The sequence below is a fragment of the Molothrus ater genome, chromosome 3, assembly GCF_012460135.2.
Source record: "Molothrus ater isolate BHLD 08-10-18 breed brown headed cowbird chromosome 3, BPBGC_Mater_1.1, whole genome shotgun sequence".
NCBI lineage: Eukaryota > Metazoa > Chordata > Aves > Passeriformes > Icteridae > Molothrus > Molothrus ater.
Genome location: NC_050480.2, coordinates 73,573,363 through 73,592,015, shown reverse-complemented (window position 1 = coordinate 73,592,015; position 18,653 = coordinate 73,573,363). Strand labels below are relative to the sequence as shown.

Genomic DNA, 18,653 nt, shown 5'->3' with positions numbered 1-18,653 from the left:
ATGTATTTGGAATCACTGGGAAAAGTTTGGTGGAGAACTTCTTATAAAGTGGTAGTTAAAAGAATACTGTACTCAATGGTGGCCAAAATATAAATTGGATGGTGATAAAAAGTGGCCAGAAATGGGAACATTAAATTATAATAACATGCTACAACTGTTATTTTGCAGAAGATTAGATAAGTGGGATGAAATCCTGTGTGTGGATTTATTTCTCTCATTGAGAAATGGTCATAAAACAAGAAAGAAATGCAGGTAATTGGTGTCCGATTCAAATGTGTTAATGATGATGGAAGAGAAAAAGAAATTATCTTGTTGCTGTTCTGCTTCTAGTATAGAGAAAAGGTGTCTGAAAGTGGATAGTGAAGAAGAAGGTGTACAATTGTTGGTTTCTCTGAGAAAGAATCAGGATAGTGATAATTGGGACCAGGAAAGTACTGATGGTAAGACTGAATTAAGGGATGCATTTAGTCCAATTGCAGGTAGAATTTGGGCACACCAAAACCCTGTATATCTAAAAGTTCCCTTTTCAACCACTGATTTGATACATTGGAAGGAGTCTGCCAGGTTCTAAAAAAAATTTGAGAAAAATTTTAAATTCTGTATGGTACACCACATAATGTGAAACTGACAGGAAAAACTGACCAGATGATGTGGTAAGAGAAAAAGCTTTAACAGATTATCTCTTGTCTTTAAAGAAAAACCTGAGATTATTACACAGGTACTTGCTCTTTAGAACACCAGTCCCAATCAAGTCACCAATATATTCTTTCAAGCATGGAGATCAAGTCTACCTGAAAACCTGGAAAGAGATCCACTAGCTGAGAAGTGGAAAGGACCTTTTCAGGTACTGCTAACCACACACAGAGCCATGGAATTGAAATTATTGGACTCATGAATTCATTACACAGACCAAACGTATTCCTCCAACTTTGTGGTGGTCTTAACAGAAAGACCCCCAAAACTGAAATTGACTTGGGACTCATGAACTGCACATGGACAAAAACAGAATCTGTACTGCAATTTTATTGTATTCAGGAGAAATTTTACTATATTTTTGTGTTTTACTAAGTTTAAGAAGTTTTTATAGGCAATGTGCTTGATTTTTAGAACACCACTGAGCACCCAGACCTGGGTGCACAACTCTGAAATAAACAATCAGTCTCTTTTGAGTGTGTAATTATTGGCTTGTAGCACACTGGATAATAAATCCAATTTTTCTGAACAACAATATGTCCTATTTAAAACAAATCATTTATATCATCTTGGAGTTTTACTTGGTACTCACAAAGTGAGGCAGGTGATTGCTCAGTGGAATTGAATGTAAATATTATCACTTGTAAAACAAAATGAAGTTACAATTACTAGTGCATGAATCAAAGCCTGCCCAGCTGACAGTTTGCAAGATACATCTGGCCTCCAGGACAATATTCCACTATCCTATAAAATTTTACATCTCATCTGACAACTGGCCTTAGTGTAAATAGGACTGATGTCATCCCCTCCCAATTGCCAAGAACTTGTAAAGTCTTGCATTAGATTTACAATTTGTTTATTACCAATTACAGAGGCCAAGGCATACTTCTGGCCCTGTAAATGCCTGTATAATACTCATGCTTAAGCAGAGGACATGAAAGTAAGCAAAGTGCTGGATATAAAACTCCATGACTTGGAGAAATATAAAAAAAATATGCATGCACAGCACTTTGAAGAAATAAGTGTAGTATAATAAGGACGTCCCATGCTAACTTTAATTGTACTGCAGCAAATTAATATCAGTACAGGGACACACCACAAAATACAAAGCAGAGCCAAATCCAGCATTCTTGGAGGGTTTATAGTCTCATTTTTAGCCCTTACAGCTGAAGCTGTGTCCCATGTTCACTTGTGCTGTTTCGTGTTATATTCCAGCTTCACATTACTGTGCAGGCATACCTGCAGTCACACTCCCATGTGTAGTGAACATAACTGAACGTGCTTGAATGTGGTATGTGCAGGGTGTGAAACAAGTACAGATGTTGTTTCATACATCCTTGGCAAACCAGTTACCACATATGATATTTTGTATCATTATATTGCAAAGGTCTACAAAATACGTGGGATTTTTCCATTAAAAAACCCTATCGTTTTGACTCCTAATTTAAATATAATTTCTAAAGTATTTGGATGATTATAAATGCCAAGTGTATATAATTGGATTCCTTTAACAACTATTTTTTTAATTCTTAGCTTGTGTGTTTTTTCCTAAAAGCCTGACTGACACAAGTGTCAATAAAATCTGTAATGACAACAGGAAAGTCTGACTAAGAACATAAGTAAATCTTGCAGGATAAAAATATTAAATTGGAGGATTTTTTTGTTCTCCTACATTTTAAACATTATTAGTACTTGAAATTACTGTTCAATCTTTTATCTATATATACAGTTTATACAGCTTATATTACAGACATCTAAATTTTAAAATCAAATACCTCTTTTTCAAAACATGTGACGTGGGGCAGTGTTCTGTTTATTTCTTCCATGTATGCCTCCTTTATCCTTGAAGTTTTGTTTCCTTGGGTTTTTTAAACCCTTTATTTCATAACACATGTCCTTTAGGTTGAATACAAAATAACTTCCAACATCAATGTGCATATCATATTGTATTTTATTAAAATAAGTTACAAGATCCCAACTTTCCCATTTAATTGAAAGAATACATAGGCACATTTTTTCATTCTGCCTTGCCACTTCAAAGTTTTATATAATGTAATATACTGTATCCATTCTTTTTTTCCTGTATTTTCTTTGAAGTAAGAGAATAAAAAATGCAGTTACTACAGAAAAGCAGTATCTGCAGTAGACACTGAAGCACAGCAGGTATGAGTAGCTTCATGGCTATAAAGTGACTGTACATAAAGATCCTTAGGGTCACTGTATTTTCAAGACTCTTGTCTTCCTGAAATCTTCTTGATGTTTGTCCATAATAATTAACCACTGCTGTTTTGTAAGCTGTGCAATGAAATAAAGCTTCCTGAAAACAATAAAAAGGCTTGATTCTGAAAGATTATTTTAAAATAAAGCAAAATGATAGCTCAGACAATCTGCTGTCTGTCTTGATATGCCTGCAGCTTCTCAGACACTTCCTCTAGTGGTCAGTTGTTAAGGACAATAAAATAGATGTCTATAAGGTTTGTTTTATTTACAGTCTTTCTCATTGTTGCATTTTCAAAAAAAACCAGTCTGGTTTCTGGGTGAGGTCAATACATGCTTGAAACAGAGATTTCCAAACATATTAGAGCTCTGTCAAGATCTGGCATCTTCTCAAATAATCTCAACAACGCTAATTTCTTATAAAGTGTTGGATCAGGTGATACCCAGGGACGAGGAGCAGAAGGTCTCTGCTATGTTTTCCAGATTGTCTTGATAGGATGCTAGGGATAGAAATGGCCATCAAAGAATAACTTTGAAAGAAAGCCTCGGTTCTTTGTATAAAGTCTATTCCTAACTTAAACCTACAACATTTTCTTGTTTAACATGAGCTCTTGGGGCAGAAAGATTGATCTCTGAAGGACATGCTACTACTGAGATGACATTACAGGTTTAAATATCTTGGTGTTCAGATTTAACTAATTAGATTCCATGGAATTATATATTATAATCCAGGAAAATGTGAGTTCTTCCCCTTGCTTTTCCCAGGCAGATAAACTGAACTCCAAGCACACTGCATGAAGAGGGATGTGCAATTAGATCTCATAAAAATAACTTTGAATTTATCCAAAAACTGGGAAAGTTTTGTGTCCTTGGCAGAAGTGTTTATTTGACTTTCAGAAACTTTGGCAAACTGAAAAATTCTTGTGTCTATCTAAATTATGTATAAAGCTCTCCTTTTTTTTAATCTTAAATAGTCCACTCTTCCTTGGTTTTGAAGCCTCAGAGATTGGGATGATAACTACAGACATAATGCTCCTTTAAATCAATTCCTATTTGAATAAGAGCACCTTTGACAAAAAAAAGCCTTCAGTCTCAAAAATTTTCAGCGAAGAAAATCTGTGACCTTCCTTGGTAAATTGTAGCAGTGATCAACCACTCTCACTTCTAAAAATTATGCCTTATGATGTACCACAGCTTGTCCAACTTCAACTTCCAGTTATTAGTTCCTACCATGTCATCTGAGGGCATTTATTTCAGCATTCAGGCTTACTGTGGTACCACAGAGATCACCACTTTCTCTTTGTTTATTGCTTGGGGTTTCTTTTCTCTCCCACATGTTTGTGGAATGTCTGATCCGGGGGCTGACCGCGATTCCCTTCCCGGCTGCAGCTGCGGCACTGCAGCAAACGCAGCCGGCAAATCCCACCCCAGCCGGCACCTCGGGTCCCCCACGGGTACCCGGCCTGCCCAGAGCCTCCAGCACCCTGCCTTGCAGCCCTCTCATGCTCCTGCATGCCTGCATATTAACAGGCTCACACGTTTTCAGGGAAAAGAAGGTGCTTGAAAATCACTTGGGACAGTGCCTGCCCATGGAGGTGGGATGCAGAGGGATACCACAGCTAATGGGACTCTTGTCACACTGCCCGGGAAGTTGTCCCTAAAGTTTTGGGACATAATAGGAGGGCTCAAAACTGAGTGTCTGATGTAACAGTAAAAGCCACCCAGTAGAATTATGAGTTTGATGAACAGTGCTTGATGTTCAACATGGCAGATATAATCTGGGGAGTGTGGGCATATGCATTTATTTTATCTGTATCATGTTGCTCTTCAATGAAATGTGAAAACACAGTAGTGTTTGCAACAACCTATCTTTTTTTCCATAATATTTCTAAAATCACCCTGAAAATACTTTCTTCCCTGGATATTTCTTCCCTGGTTAATAACAAAACAGCTACCTCTAAAATACCAGGAAAATGCTGAATGCAGGTGATCATGTCAGAAAAAGGATATATTTTGTGGACAGAGCTTCGAGGCGTGAGGTCACTGAGTCCTGGAGGGCAGCTATGGCTTCACACTTACAGGACTCTTCAGTTACAAGACTGCTCGTTATGGCTCCTAAGAGAGAAAACAGCATTTACTATATTTACTACAGTTATTGAACATTTAAATCCCAAGAAAATTCTTCATCTTGTGGAAGGATCAAACCCACGCTGAAAGACTACAGCAAGCACTGCAAGCCAGGGCAGGTGGGAAGGAGGAGCAGCAGTGAACAGGGGCTGGTGTGTAGCCAGAGACCTGAGTGAGTCCAGGACAGGGACTCCAGGACAGAGAGCTCAACTCGAGCCAAGAAGGAAGCAGAGCAGGATGTTCCTCACCTGCCTACCTGGATCCTCTATACTCTTTAAATTAGACCATTACTGAGAAAAAATAAAAATAAAAAAGGGCCTGGCTGCAGAGACCAAGCAGCCTCCCTTTCAACTTTAATTGTGTTACCCCACAAGTACTCTTGGTTTCTGACATTTGCGACATGCTTGCCTAGGGAGGATGGACACAAATCCATTCAAATGTCACATGAATATAGATGGAGGGAATGACATCATTCAAATACGCCCAAGTGAATTTATAATCTGGCAGAAAGACCCAGCAATCTAACTGGAGGAGCCAGTTAGTATAACAGGAGTTACCAATCTCTTCAGAAAGGGAAAGTGATCATTGCTATATTCCACAGTGCTTCCATTGAATCTGTTCCTAAGTCTTGAACTCAGTCTTCCAGACTTGCAGGAGACCAACCTCAGCTGTCCTCAACAATTCCTTTTTCTCCATAATTCACAGAAAAAATCAGCAATGATGACAATTTCACTGTAGTATAATAATATCACGCATCAGTAGATGGCTGTGAGATCTTGGCTGTATGAAAGGCAATTTAACATCACCTACTCCATAAAGTAAATAAGTTAAGGCTGCACCACTTTGCTGAAGGCTGAGAACAAATGTATCAACAGCTACTGCAGCACAGGTACTGTAGTGAGTTCACCATCCACATCTGAGACTGGAATAATAAGCTTCCAAAAGCAAAGCCTTCTTCAAAGAGAGCCTACAAATACATTTTCAATAAGTTATCAAGAGGTATTACATGTATAAAATACCCATCTCTTAATAAATGGGGTTTTTTTTACATTACTTGCAAAGGCAACAATAGCATATTAATAATTTTTTTCTCTAGATATATAAATGCATAGCTGATCAATGTCAAACAATGTGTGTGAGCATTGTAACAGTAAATTATAGAAACAGTAAATTGTACACAAGTACATTTCTGTTTTTCCCTGGACTGTTTTGGCTTCTTTTTTTTTTATTTGTTTTGGTTTGGTTTGGGTTTTGGTGGTTTTCGTTTTTTTTTTTTTTGTCAATCATGCCATTAATACTCCCATTTTAAAAGGAAACTGCAAAATCTATGAGGTTGCAGATCTGGCAGTGCAGAAACTCATTTGTGTTAAAGCCAATGTTGAAATTGGTGTCTCCTTGATTCCACTGAGGCTGTATTTGTTCAGCTCCCCTGTTTGGAACATTCCACTGGCTTTATGGTCAATGTACAAAGAAGAGCTGTTCAAGAGTCAGCTGGAGAAAGGCCAGTTCAGAACATCACACCAACATGGTTGGTTTCCAACCAACTGCCAGTTAACTTTTTATGTCTGCATTTAAATTCTCCAATGATAGATACTGATCCTCCTTGGATGTTGTCTCTTTTAACAAAATGATTTTTCCAACCACCTCTGGCAATTGTTCAAAGGTATTCTGAATTCTTCTACAGTCCTACTGTGAAATTGAAAGTGTTCCAGTATTTGATATTCAAAATTTGGGGATTCCTGTTGCCCCTGGGATGCCCAACAAGACACACAAAGCATGCTAAGCTGTGTTTTTACACTGCCTTTGTGGTCAAGTCCAGACCAACAAGGAACTATTTTTGCAGATGGTGTTTGTCTATATCCACCAATTTTATAACTGTGCTCTTACACAGCATCTTCAGCCACTTGATGTGATGGCAGGTGATTCCCACTCTGAACCAGAGGTACAGCTAGGCAGCTCTTGAGGTCCCTTCCTACCCAACTTAACTTTGGATTCTACATCAAACTGTGGAGACGTTCTGCCAACACTTGATCCCAGTATTGCCCATCTGAAAACAGTTGGTGAGTTCATTCTTTCCCCACTGAGCTCAGAGGAGATGCCAAGGATGCAAGGTTTAGCATTGCAGCAGTTCTAACCTGAGTATTTGTGTTCCTCTGGGGACCCTCCAGCCACTCTCCAAATGCTGGTAGGCAATGGAGACTCACATCCCTGAGACAGATGCCCCAGAACCCTGCTTTCCCAACACCCCCAATTATTCCCATTTCAGGAATGCAGAGTGTATTTTTAAATACAGCGAGTCCTTCAAGGTGTGATGACAACATTAAACTAGCTTTAAATACAGCAACTGCTAAAACTAAAGGAGAAGAACCAAACTAGCTCAAAATATTTTGGAAAGAGGTATAAAAGAATGAAAAGGGATTATACTTCCTGAGAGCTTGTGAGTTGATAGACCATTTCTCAAACAGATTAAAGATGTTTAACACATTAAAACAAGGTGCTTCAATAAATAAACATATTCAGGAAAAAATCCAAATACTTGAGCATGTTTTGTCATCTGAATTTAAGATAAAGCCTCCATAGCAGTCACAGGTCTGTGATCACTCACACAGATCTGCTGCCAGTCATAGGTTCCTGGTGCACACACACCAGTTCACACAGGATGTGCTTTGGAGAAGCAGTTATCCAAAACTAAGATAACATTTTTTAATTCTTCCCAATGGCAATGCTTTTCCATGCTGGGAGCCTCTCCTCTATGAATCTTATCAGGGACTGCTGAGATGTGTAACTGATCTCACCTTGGAGCAGCAATTGTATTACTGGGGATTAATACATTAATTAATGCAAGGGATACCTCAGAGCTTGCTCCCTCTGACCCAGCTGTGTAACCCCACCAGATGTGAGATGCCACATCAGCTCCAAAGGCACACTAGGAAAGGTTTCCAGCATGCAATAACTTTACTGTAAGCAGACTGAGAAGGAAAGAAACACTTCTGAAATTGTTCTATTTTTACTGTAACACAAAGTCACTGAGAAGCTAAAGAAAGGAACAGCAAGATGAAATTCAGGCTGGAGGGGAGGACATCACCTCAAACTGTCTTGCATGGTGGTACACACATTCCACAGTACTGCAAAGTGTGTGACTAACCCCAGCTCTTCTCAACAATTTGTCACTTCTGGGTTTGCTGAATATTACATAAATTAGGGAAGGCCTTATTTATAAGTTGACAAAGACGGCATGGGGACTATTTACTAACATTGTTCTATATAAAGTTCTTTGTGTCTCTGACATTTGCTCAAGTGGGCACAGAACTGTTTTTTAACACCCAAGTGCAGGTGTAAGCTCCAAACTTTAGAGAATATCAACCCATATCCAAACTTTAGAGAATATCAACCCATATCCAAACTTTAGAGCTGGTCATAGTGATTCCCATTAGCAAATGTATCTTCATTTGCATTCACACCAGGATGTTTTTACTGCATGTCAGCATGCTGTTAACCAGAGCAGGGTGCACAGAGCATGTTTTTATCTGACTATCAACGTCACAAAATTAGTAGGAAATTTTGGAATACTGGCAACGCTTTTTTGCAGCTGTAACAGATGGCAAAAGGAATGGAACTGAAAGTGAAGAAGTTACAAAACAATTATCCAACAGAATTTCAGAGAACAAATATCTTGATTTTAAGAGACTATTTGGCATTATTTCAGCTCTAATTGAGTTGGAGAAGACACTGTTTTATGGAGTGAAAAGACCATAAACAGAAAAGTATATGTGGCTGCTAAAAAAGATGTGACACCCACTGCCAGTTACAAAGTGGGCACTTTATGTGTGAGGCTGCTGTTTTCTGCCAAATTTAACACGTCAATTCTGAAAGGGCAAGCTGAGAAGGAGTTCCTATATTTGGATATCTTTGCAGTAAGAGGGCCCAGCAAGGCACAAGAAAAAATAAAGAGTAGAGAAAGAAAGGAAGAGAGAAAAGAGAGCAAGAAAGAGAGAAAGAAAGGAGAAGGGAAAGGAAGCAAAGGAAAAGAAGAAAAAAAAGGAAAAGGTAAAAGAAAAGGGAAAAAAAGACCCTCTCCCAGACCTAGACTATTTTTGCATCATTTAAATGAGATTCAAAAGGGAAAAAAAAGTAAGCATGTGAAGAAAATAATTTAAAGTTTGAGTAAGCAGAAGGAGAATCAGGGCTATGAAATGAGGTTTGGGATTAGACTCCCAAAGGAGAGGCCTAACTGAATTTACATTCCATTACATGTTTATTGCCTCTCTGTAATGCCAGCTAAGAGCTCATCCTAAGCACCATATTTACAAAATCAGCTCCTAACCTAGGCAGGAAGAAATACTGAGACCCTCTGGCTTCACCTCTTTGAAATGTGAGACGTGTGACTTACCTTGAGAGATTTGCCCAGGAACTTCCTGGAACTGGAAGCCTAAATCCAACAGTTTGTCACACAAAATACAGGAAGGAAAAGGATTATAGTGGAACTGGGAGGAAAAAAGGATTTTGCCTAAATAAATCATGAGACATCCAAAGAAATTCAGAGTGAAGATCAAACCCTAATCAAGTGAAGATATTATAGAATAGATAACAATTTGTAGATAATATATACTTATGTGTACATCCCTGAGTACCAGCTACATCTATGCTCTTGTTCTCCACAAGAGACCAGCACTGAGAAGGAACATTTCCCTCTATCTTCTAGAGCCTTAAGGCTGGAATATTTTTTAAGGTCCAAACACATCCACCAGAAAGAGCAATCACACTCATGATGATACAGACTACAATCATTCTTCCAGCACAGTCCATGTTCTCCCTCATCTCATTCCCTTGTGCTGCTTTACTGCAGATTTTCTGACAGAAGTGGTCCAAATCACATACTGGATATGGCAATTCATGCTCCATGGGTATGAAAATACTGTGAAGTCCTCAAGGAAATGCTAAATGGCATTTTAATTTTAACCAAATACAACCTTCACACTACTGCAGAAGAGCCAAGGATCTCATTTTACTACTGTACGTATGGAAAAACAAAGTTGCCCTGAGTTTTCAGGAGTTGTACAGAAACTCTGGGATAATTTATCAGAAAAAATCAATTAGCCAGATTTTTAAAAGCTGCTTGCTTTCAGTGGAACACATTTTTCCTTAATCAGATCTTACCTGAGCAAGTCTTCTTGTCTGGATTCAGAGTGTATCCTTCATAGCAGCCACAGCTGTAGGATCCATCATTACTCAGACAGACTTGGGCACAGTCATGCCTCCCAGGTGCACACATGTCCATGGCTGTGGTGAGCCATGGTTTAGGAAAGAAACCTGTTAATCCCTCCCAGATACTGTTTTAAATGCTCAACATTTTAAATTATAATTCCCTTATGATTTAACCAGTGTCCTACTACATTATTTTATTATGCTGCAGACAGGTCAATTCAGTTATTAATTATTTAATGGAGGAGGCAGATACTGCAAGACATGACTACACCACATCTCATGCAGTTCTGTCTTTCATCAGCAATTCCAAGAGTCTTGTACATCCCCAGTAAGGATGAAGCTAAAAACCCCCAGGAGATGAGCAATAACCTGCCCTGTGTCAGACTAAGCAGCTAAACAGCGTTTATGGAATTCTGTGAAGAATAAACAAATAAAATAAAATGGTAGATAAGTGCAAAACTGCATTTTCTAATCAACAAATGTAAAGAATAATGCAATGTTACTGTTATTGGAAACAAGGAAAAGACTTCAGCTGAGTTCTCATTTTAGGGTAATTCACAGAAAACATGTCCATATCTCTATGAGTTTCATATAATCAAGTAGCCTTTAATTCTTACCTGAGCAAGTCTTTTTGTCTGGATTCAAGGTGTAGCCTTCATAGCAGTCACAGACATAGGATCTGTTGTTACTCACACAGATCTGGTCACACTCATGCCTCCCAGGTGCACACAGGTCCATAGCTTGGCAGGCATGTTAGAGACAAAACTTATTGTTAATAACAAGCAGTTTGAGATGGAGTGCACACTCCTATTTTTAAATAAATTTTGATTTGGAATCAGCTCAGAAATGGCAATAGTAATTGAAGGAATTAGAACAAGTGGTAGGAGAAAATATCTATAGTGTCTACATTTGGAGACTTTGTTCCAGCATCTGGCCCTAATGAATGGATCTGTAGGCACAATAAAAAGGACAGTGATAGAATCAAACTACATCTCACCATTACTTGCAGCTGAGTTTTATTTATTATTCATGTCTAGAATTCTTATTGAAAAAGATACACGTTTGTTGTTTCAACAGAAGCAAACAAGTAGCATCTCAAAACCACAAATAGTGTGGTTTTTTTTTTCCTAGTTGAACTCATTATCCAAAGGAATAATACCTGAGCAGGTTCTCTTATCTGGATTCAGGGTGTATCCCTCATAGCAGTCACAGAGGTGGGATGCCCCATCACTCACACAGAGCTGCTGGCAGCCGTGGCTCCCCAGGGCACACACGCTCACAGCTGCAAAGGGCAGTGACAGAGAGCTACTTCAGCCACCCCGGAGGACAGGAACAGGCATTACTCATTCATGCTTACACAAGTACATCTTGCACTGTTTGCTGGATTACTGGTAGTAAATGTCAGTGCAGTGTTCCTGTCACAAGTTACAGACCTCCTTTGCAGCACTCCATAGCCAGGAGAGAGAGGCCATAAACGGCAGGGAAATAACTCGTTACCTGAGGTGGCAGGGGAAAAGATGAATTGAAAATGAGATGGTTCAACAAGGAGAGATATTAAGCATTCAGTAACATTACACAGGAACTCAGCCATGAAAAGCTCTTCTGAGTCTTTGTATGCAATTCCTTTCTATTATGGGGAAGGGAAGGGAAGGGAAGGGAAGGGAAGGGAAGGGAAGGGAAGGGAAGGGAAGGGAAGGGAAGGGAAGGGAAGGGAAGGGAAGGGAAGGGAAGGGAAGGGAAGGGAAGGGAAGGGAAGGGAAGGGAAGGGAAGGGAAGGGAAGGGAAGGGAAGGGAAGGGAAGGGAAGGGAAGGGAAGGGAAGGGAAGGGAAGGGAAGGGAAGGGAAGGGAAGGGAAGGGAAGGGAAGGGAAGGGAAGGGAAGGGAAGGGAAGGGAAGGGAAGGGGTTTTACCTGAGATTTTTACTTAGATTTGTAGTTACTAATTAGTATTATTGTGGGTATGGACTACTGGTTAAATCAATCTCCAAAGTAATACTGGTGAGATAAAAAATCAGAAGCAAGAGAGCTTAAACCTTCTCATGTGTTTCTGAAAACAAGGCAATTTTGTGGCAACAAAATGGCAACATTCCCATTTTCTAAAACAAGGAAGATTTAGAATTCTTCTAAAAAAGGCTGATAGAGTTGTCTTGTCTTTCTTTACATTTTACATGAGCAAAATCTCTGGGTGATCTTTTCAAGCATAAGTGAGAAGCTTAGATTCAAATAGTCAGATTTTTGTGGTAGGAAAGTCAAACGTCCACTGACTTGGACAGCTACTAAAGGCTAAGACTTTTCCATCTCTGGGATGGCTTCATGCTGAATAATGCTCTCAGTGCATCAAGAACTTGATCTTAGCCAACTATTTTTCCCCTGAACATTAATTTCCCTGTTTTCAGTTCACCCTGCAAATAAATTAATTGCCTTGGTCAAAGTGAAAGAAAATCCTTATTGCCACTGGTGAGTCCAGATTTCTGACCAAAAAGCACTCTGGAGCTGTAAAGAGACCCAGTTTACCACACTGACTTAAAAGACCCTCTTAGATTCATTTGGTTTATAGGAGTCTTTTTAAAGACTGTTTTCCTTCACCCTGTTATTTTCATGAATCCCAGATTCTGGCAAACTGCACGCAAGCGACTCAGAGTTCCACTGGAAGTGTACATGTGTGAGCTCTCTGATTTACTCTCCAGCCTTGTAGGGGCCTAATTTCTATGCTACAGCACAATAAACAGTTTATTCCTAAGAACAAGAGATTTTTCTTTGCTGCTATGAAAGGGCTTGGTTTGGTGAGAACATAGTGGACACGAGTGCTGTGTTCACAGCACATGTACCTGTCCAGCTGGGTGGGCACTTGTGAGGGTCTGGTCACACCAGCAGCACAACGTGCTGTCAAGCCAAACCTCAAGGCATTTCCTATGCTAATTATTGGCAAAGTGTCCTCTCTGCAGATGGTCTTACACAATTATTTCATACCTAGAGAAAGAGGTTTATTCACTTAAAACATACTCAAAAGGTGTAGTGGTCATTTTTAGTAAGGCTCTGAAATAACAAAAGTAACACACTGCCAACCAAGTTCCCAAGAAAGTGGCTGTTATTTTAATTCTTTTACAATGTCATTTATACCTATTTTACCTATTATTTGCTGGAGATTTATTTTAAAGTAAATTTCTTAGAACTTCACTAGAAAAATCTACTTTGCACAAGTTTTTTAATTGTCAGAAAGTTGTATTTTGATTTTTGTGAGTAGGGCTGTGTCACAGCTATCTATAGGCAGTTTTAAATACTCCAGATGATCTTTTTTCCCTGTAAAAGACAGTAACAGCCCATTCTGGCCTAGCATTGTTAGGGGAGTTCTAGCCTAAACCAAATACATACAGCATTCTTTGAAGATGAGCCCTGAAAAAGCAAAGCTAATTAATCCCATCCCACAGTTCCTTGTCTAAATCAAGTTGTAGAGAAACAGAGGGAGATGTGAGCCTGGCACACTGGAAACACCCAGCAGTGCCTAAGGAGTGAAAGCCTGTCCTGAGATGATCTGCTGCTGCATTTGGGCACTTTATCCTGCACCAGATTGCTCAAGCCAGTGTGGTGGTTTACCTGCCACGCTGATTGTCCTACTCTTGAACCTACAGGGAATCCCTTCAGCTCCACACTCCCACCCTCCTTCCTTCCCAGTGAGATGGAAAAAGAAACGAGCAGCCTGCTCAGCTCTGGTGTACCTTCAGTAATTCAGTAATTATATACAGTCAAACCTTGCCCAGATTGCTGTGATTTCTCTTTCTCTCTAAATCTGACCAACTGCACAAGGAGGTTCACGTGAGTCAGGTCTGTCACCTACATTACACTAAGGTCACTATTCAAAATGAAAAGGCCATTACTTGGCCTCCACTGAAAAAGAGGGTTGGCTTGTTTGCCCAATGGATGGTAAAGGATGTGATTTAGATGTGATACATAACACTTCTGAAAAACGTCTTTCTTACGGAGTGCAACCACAGCAGCAGTCAAAAGGAGCCGAGTTACACTGCTCTCTTGGACTGCTCCGCTTACCACAGAAAGTCTCCCTGAATCTGGATGTCAGCTTTTCGATCACGCCGTAGGTCTCCACATAGAAGACGTGTTCATCCAGGGGCTCGCTGGCCATCATCCTCAGGGACTGCACGTCTGCCCGGCCCACTCCGACTGCGTAGATCTCGATGCCGGCCGTCCGCGCGCTCGCCGCCACACCTTGGACCTGGTCCTGCGGCCGTCCGTCCGTCACTACAATGACCACCCTGGGGATGCTGAAGGTTGCTGGCCGGGCGCCCATTTCCTCAGTGAAGACTTCTTCCATGGCAGTTTGGATGGCAAGGCCGGTCATGGTGCCAGCAGACAAGGGCGCAATGCGGGACACAGCCTCCTTCAGAGAGGCTTTGTCAAAGTGGGTCCGGAGGGGAAACTCCACCTTGACAGTGCTGGCGTAGTTCATGACAGCCACGCGCGTCGCTCTTTCACCCACATCCAGGGTATCGATCATTTCTGACAGGAAGAGTTTCACTTTCTCAAACTCTTCGGGTCGGACGCTGCGGGAGCTGTCTACGATGAAGAGGAGGTCTAGAGGCCGGTTCTTACAGGCAGTGTCTGCCAAGAGGGAAGGAAAATGCTGCAGTCATCTCCCACACGGGACAGGAGCTTCACCCAAGGGCAGCGAGTGCTGTCATGGCAAACTACTCCTGCCACATAATGCTGGTGATTCTTTATGAAGACGCTTCAAATTATAGTGAGCAACATATTAGAGAGCCGTAAATATTAATTTTGACAAGTAATAAATAACTGGGTTTTTCTAAGCATTAATAGATAGGTGCACATTTGAGCGCTCAAAATGTCTAACTATCCTTGAAACAAAGGGTGGTGGTTTTCATGTAACAGCCAACAAAGAAATGAAATAATTATATATAAATGTATTTACTGTTTATTTTCATAATGCCTGAATTCCAGTTTTTATAAGATAAAGAAATAAAATGGCAAAACATCTGACTAGATCATATAGGGAATGGATTGTAATAGATTTTTGGATAGTAACAATATAAACTGCTAATCAGGAATTATTTCTTGTTTGTAAATCACAATCCAAAATACACAACAACAACAAATAAAGGCCAACCAGGAAAAAGACACAAATGATGTTGTAAAAAGGCTTCTCTGGAAATTGTTATTGTTTATGGCTTGTAGAGCAGAGAGAGAAAAATGAAATTACTCATTAAATAATTTTATATGTAAAAATAAACATTTACACACACATTTCCAAAGTTCCTCACTGCCATATAAATCTAGACAGAAGCAGAAAAGCCATAGCCTAGATCAGAGACAAACATCACCTCTAGGAAGACAAAAACCAATCAAGACAGTGACAGCAGGCAAAGGAAATGCCCCCTCCCTGTCCTGATATACCACATCCTGACACAGACAGTACCTTGTACTTAATTTATACCATCAAGGCTGGATTTGCAGCTGAAAAATGGGCAACCCAAAATATGAGTATTTCTATAAAAGAGACATCCTGGCTCACCAGTGCATTAAATAGCAAAATATGAGGTGTTCAGTTTGAATTCACACCTTGAGGGCTGTTTTGGGAACCTGACCCACCTCTCCTGGCTACTATCAAGGTGACTTTTATTATTCCATTCCAGCTGAAATTTTAAAAAATCTTCACACGTATCTTAAAAGTAGAGGTGAGAACAGCACTTTTTTTTCCCCCAAGACACTAGAAACCTTTTTTTCTAATTCAAGTGAAAAGAGAGGGAAAAAAAGAAATTGCACAAATTCCCTCAGGAAGCACAGCAGCATAGTTGATTTTGCCTTTGGATGGAGTAATAGACCAGCCGAATCTAGGATCCCACACAGCTATATTCTATACAATTTTATATTCATCCTGTAACTCAGTTTCACTCAGTTTCGCCTTTGGGAAGCTGAAAAGAACATGAAGAAATGTTAGTGCATGCATGAGTAGCTTAAGACATGAAGAAAAAAAAAAAAAAAAGACAAGCAAGGTTTGTCCAAAAAAAAAAAAAAGAAAAAAGAAAGAAAAGAAAGAAAAAAGAGCTAGTGAGCCAGTGGAGCCAGTGGCCAGTGCAGTATTTGTAGGTAGAAAACTTCCCTTTTTTAGATTGAAAAGGAAAAAAACCTTTTCAGTAACCTGGTCCTTCCACGAGTCTGAAATAAAGATGTTTCGAGCAATGAGCGCAGGCAGGGAACAGCTACGCGGGGTTCAGGTAGGGAAGAGCTGCGCGGAACGGCAGCGGGAGCGCGGAGCGGGCCGGGCCCGGTGCGGTACCTGCGGAGCGGCCGCCGGGGCGCGGCTGCCGGCGCGGGCGGAGCGCGGGGCCCTGCGGAGCCGCGGGCAGCGGCGGCAGCGCCAGCGCCAGCGCCAGGCAGCAGCGCAGGATGCCGAGCGCCCGCCCCATGGTGCTGCAGCCGCCGGCCCCATGCCTGCCGCGCCGCCTTTAAAGCTGCTGGGAGCGGGAAGGGGGACGGGACAGCGAGGGGGCATCGGCCGCCCCCGCCGCCTCCTCCGCAGGGCAGGCCGGGAACCCTCGCTCCCCCGCCCCGACGAGCGCTCAGCACCGGGGAGAGAGACGGGGCGAGGATCAGAGCTCCTCGCTGGGAACGTGCGGCAGGGCCGGGGCGGAGCTCAAACCTGGGCGCAGCTGACACACCGTTCCTCCTTCCAGGCTAATTTTGCATTTCAGCCTCCAGGACAGTAGTTGCAAAGAACGGGAGAAAAGCTCCTAATGTGATCACCGAGGCACAAGGAACTGCCCGCTCTGTTGCCAAACGTGGCCAAGGACATTTTGGCCAGTTCCTGCAGGAAGCTGCAGTGAGCTTTTGGGAAAGCACGGCTTTAGGCACAAAGGCACCCTCATCTCCAGCACAGGGCGTTAGAAGACGCTTTTGCCAAATTGTATCTCGTCGCACTGCAGTGTGAAAAATAGGTATTTTATGATTGGCTTTTCGCAAATTTTAAAACTAATATTGTATGTGTTATGTTAGAAAGTTGTGTTAATTTTCTTAAGTAGTGTGTTAAATATAGTTTTAGGTTATAACATAATGTTAAAATAGAAACTATGCTATGTAAGATACTTTTTTAAAGAAAGGACTCACACCGAGATAGCAGCCACAGGACACCTAAATCTTTCAGAGAAAAAGAATTTATTGCTCACTTATCAGAAGAAAGAACTTCTTCCCGCCTTGCTCAGGCATGAAGACGCCGTCAGGAGTAAGAGGAAGAAGCTGACACTGATCAGACAGAATCCTTTGTTTGAATGGAATTTATGCATCATGTATGAGATGTATGAATATGCAACAGGCTATTGCTTTTAAGGGTTAATCCTCTGTTAACGTGTGTCCTTTTTCGGGCTTCTTTTGCCCAGAAAGAGGTACCCAGACCGTCCGTAACTCTTTGTTTTTATCGTCTCATATTGTCCTAATCCCAATTGTTCAAATTTTTATTACTCTAATTATACTACTATTTTTATAACCATTTTATTACTATTAAACTTTTAAAGTTCTAAAAACAAGTGACTGGCATTTTTGACATGCAGGATCATCTTCTCTCTCATCACCTCCATCAGGGGAACAGGAAGCCTTGATTTAGAAGAGGAACCACCAAGCCCCCAGCTGTACAGTATCAGGCAGGCACTGACTCTCTTCAGCAAGTTCTACCATGAAAGCACAGTAGAAGAGGCCACCATCACATTCCCAAAGGCTGCAAACGGTGGCAGGGAAGAGGGACCACCACCCTTCAGGCAGAGAAAGCCACAGGGCAGGCAGGGCTCCAGGGGAGTATAATGGTTTCTCTCTCTCAGAAGACACTGCAGCTTTTTTGAGCAAGAGCACATGCACACACCCCCCAGACAAATTTCAGGCAGTGCCTGCTGCTGTCAAATACTACTCACACACATGGTCAGCCACCCACCAGGACAGTCTCAGTAAACAGCCCTTGGCAGGAGCTCTTTGCCCACTCATGATCAGACACACAGACACTCCCTCACTGCAGAGGGACCCAGAGCAGAGTGTGCTGGAATCCATGTTTGAGCAACGCCCAGTTTCAGCTGTTTCTTATACGGCATGAAACCACAGTCGCACTGAAACAGTCCGTAGCAGCATCTAAAGATGCCCTGGGGTTGGAGCCTCTGTGGGAGTTCAGATCCAGTGCAGCTCCTCAGAATCTGGAAATAAGAGTGCAGCTGCCAACAGCACTGGGCCCACGCCGGGTACCCCCTTGGGGTAACCACCAGGACAGCACTGCCAGAACAGGGCAGAGAGGCTCTGAGACCACTGCACTTCAAAGTGCTCTCACAGGTGGCACCCGAGTTAATTAAAAAGGGGAAACTACTGCTGGTAGCACAGCCCTAACAGAGCATTTTTAAATGTGTACAG

General features: G+C 41.3%; 1 protein-coding gene across 3 annotated transcripts; it reads right to left on the bottom strand.

The window, feature by feature from the left end:
* Nucleotides 1–2,626: 2,626 nt before the first annotated feature.
* MATN3 (matrilin 3) lies at nucleotides 2,627–16,837 on the bottom strand. Of its 3 annotated transcripts, none has more exons than XM_054514439.1 (7): nucleotides 16,549–16,837; nucleotides 14,286–14,855; nucleotides 11,402–11,524; nucleotides 10,860–10,982; nucleotides 10,195–10,317; nucleotides 4,921–5,025; nucleotides 2,627–3,127 (listed from the first exon to the last, which is right to left on the bottom strand). In XM_054514439.1, the coding sequence occupies exons 1-7, from the start codon at nucleotides 16,676–16,678 to the stop codon at nucleotides 3,072–3,074; spliced, it is 1,230 nt and encodes a 409-aa protein (XP_054370414.1). In that variant the 5' UTR covers nucleotides 16,679–16,837; the 3' UTR covers nucleotides 2,627–3,071. The 3 variants fall into 3 exon arrangements, with proteins under 3 accessions (XP_054370414.1, XP_054370415.1, XP_054370416.1); XM_054514440.1 differs by having other exon boundaries at nucleotides 10,195–10,322; nucleotides 10,865–10,982; XM_054514441.1 differs by lacking the exon at nucleotides 11,402–11,524.
* Nucleotides 16,838–18,653: the final 1,816 nt, after the last annotated feature.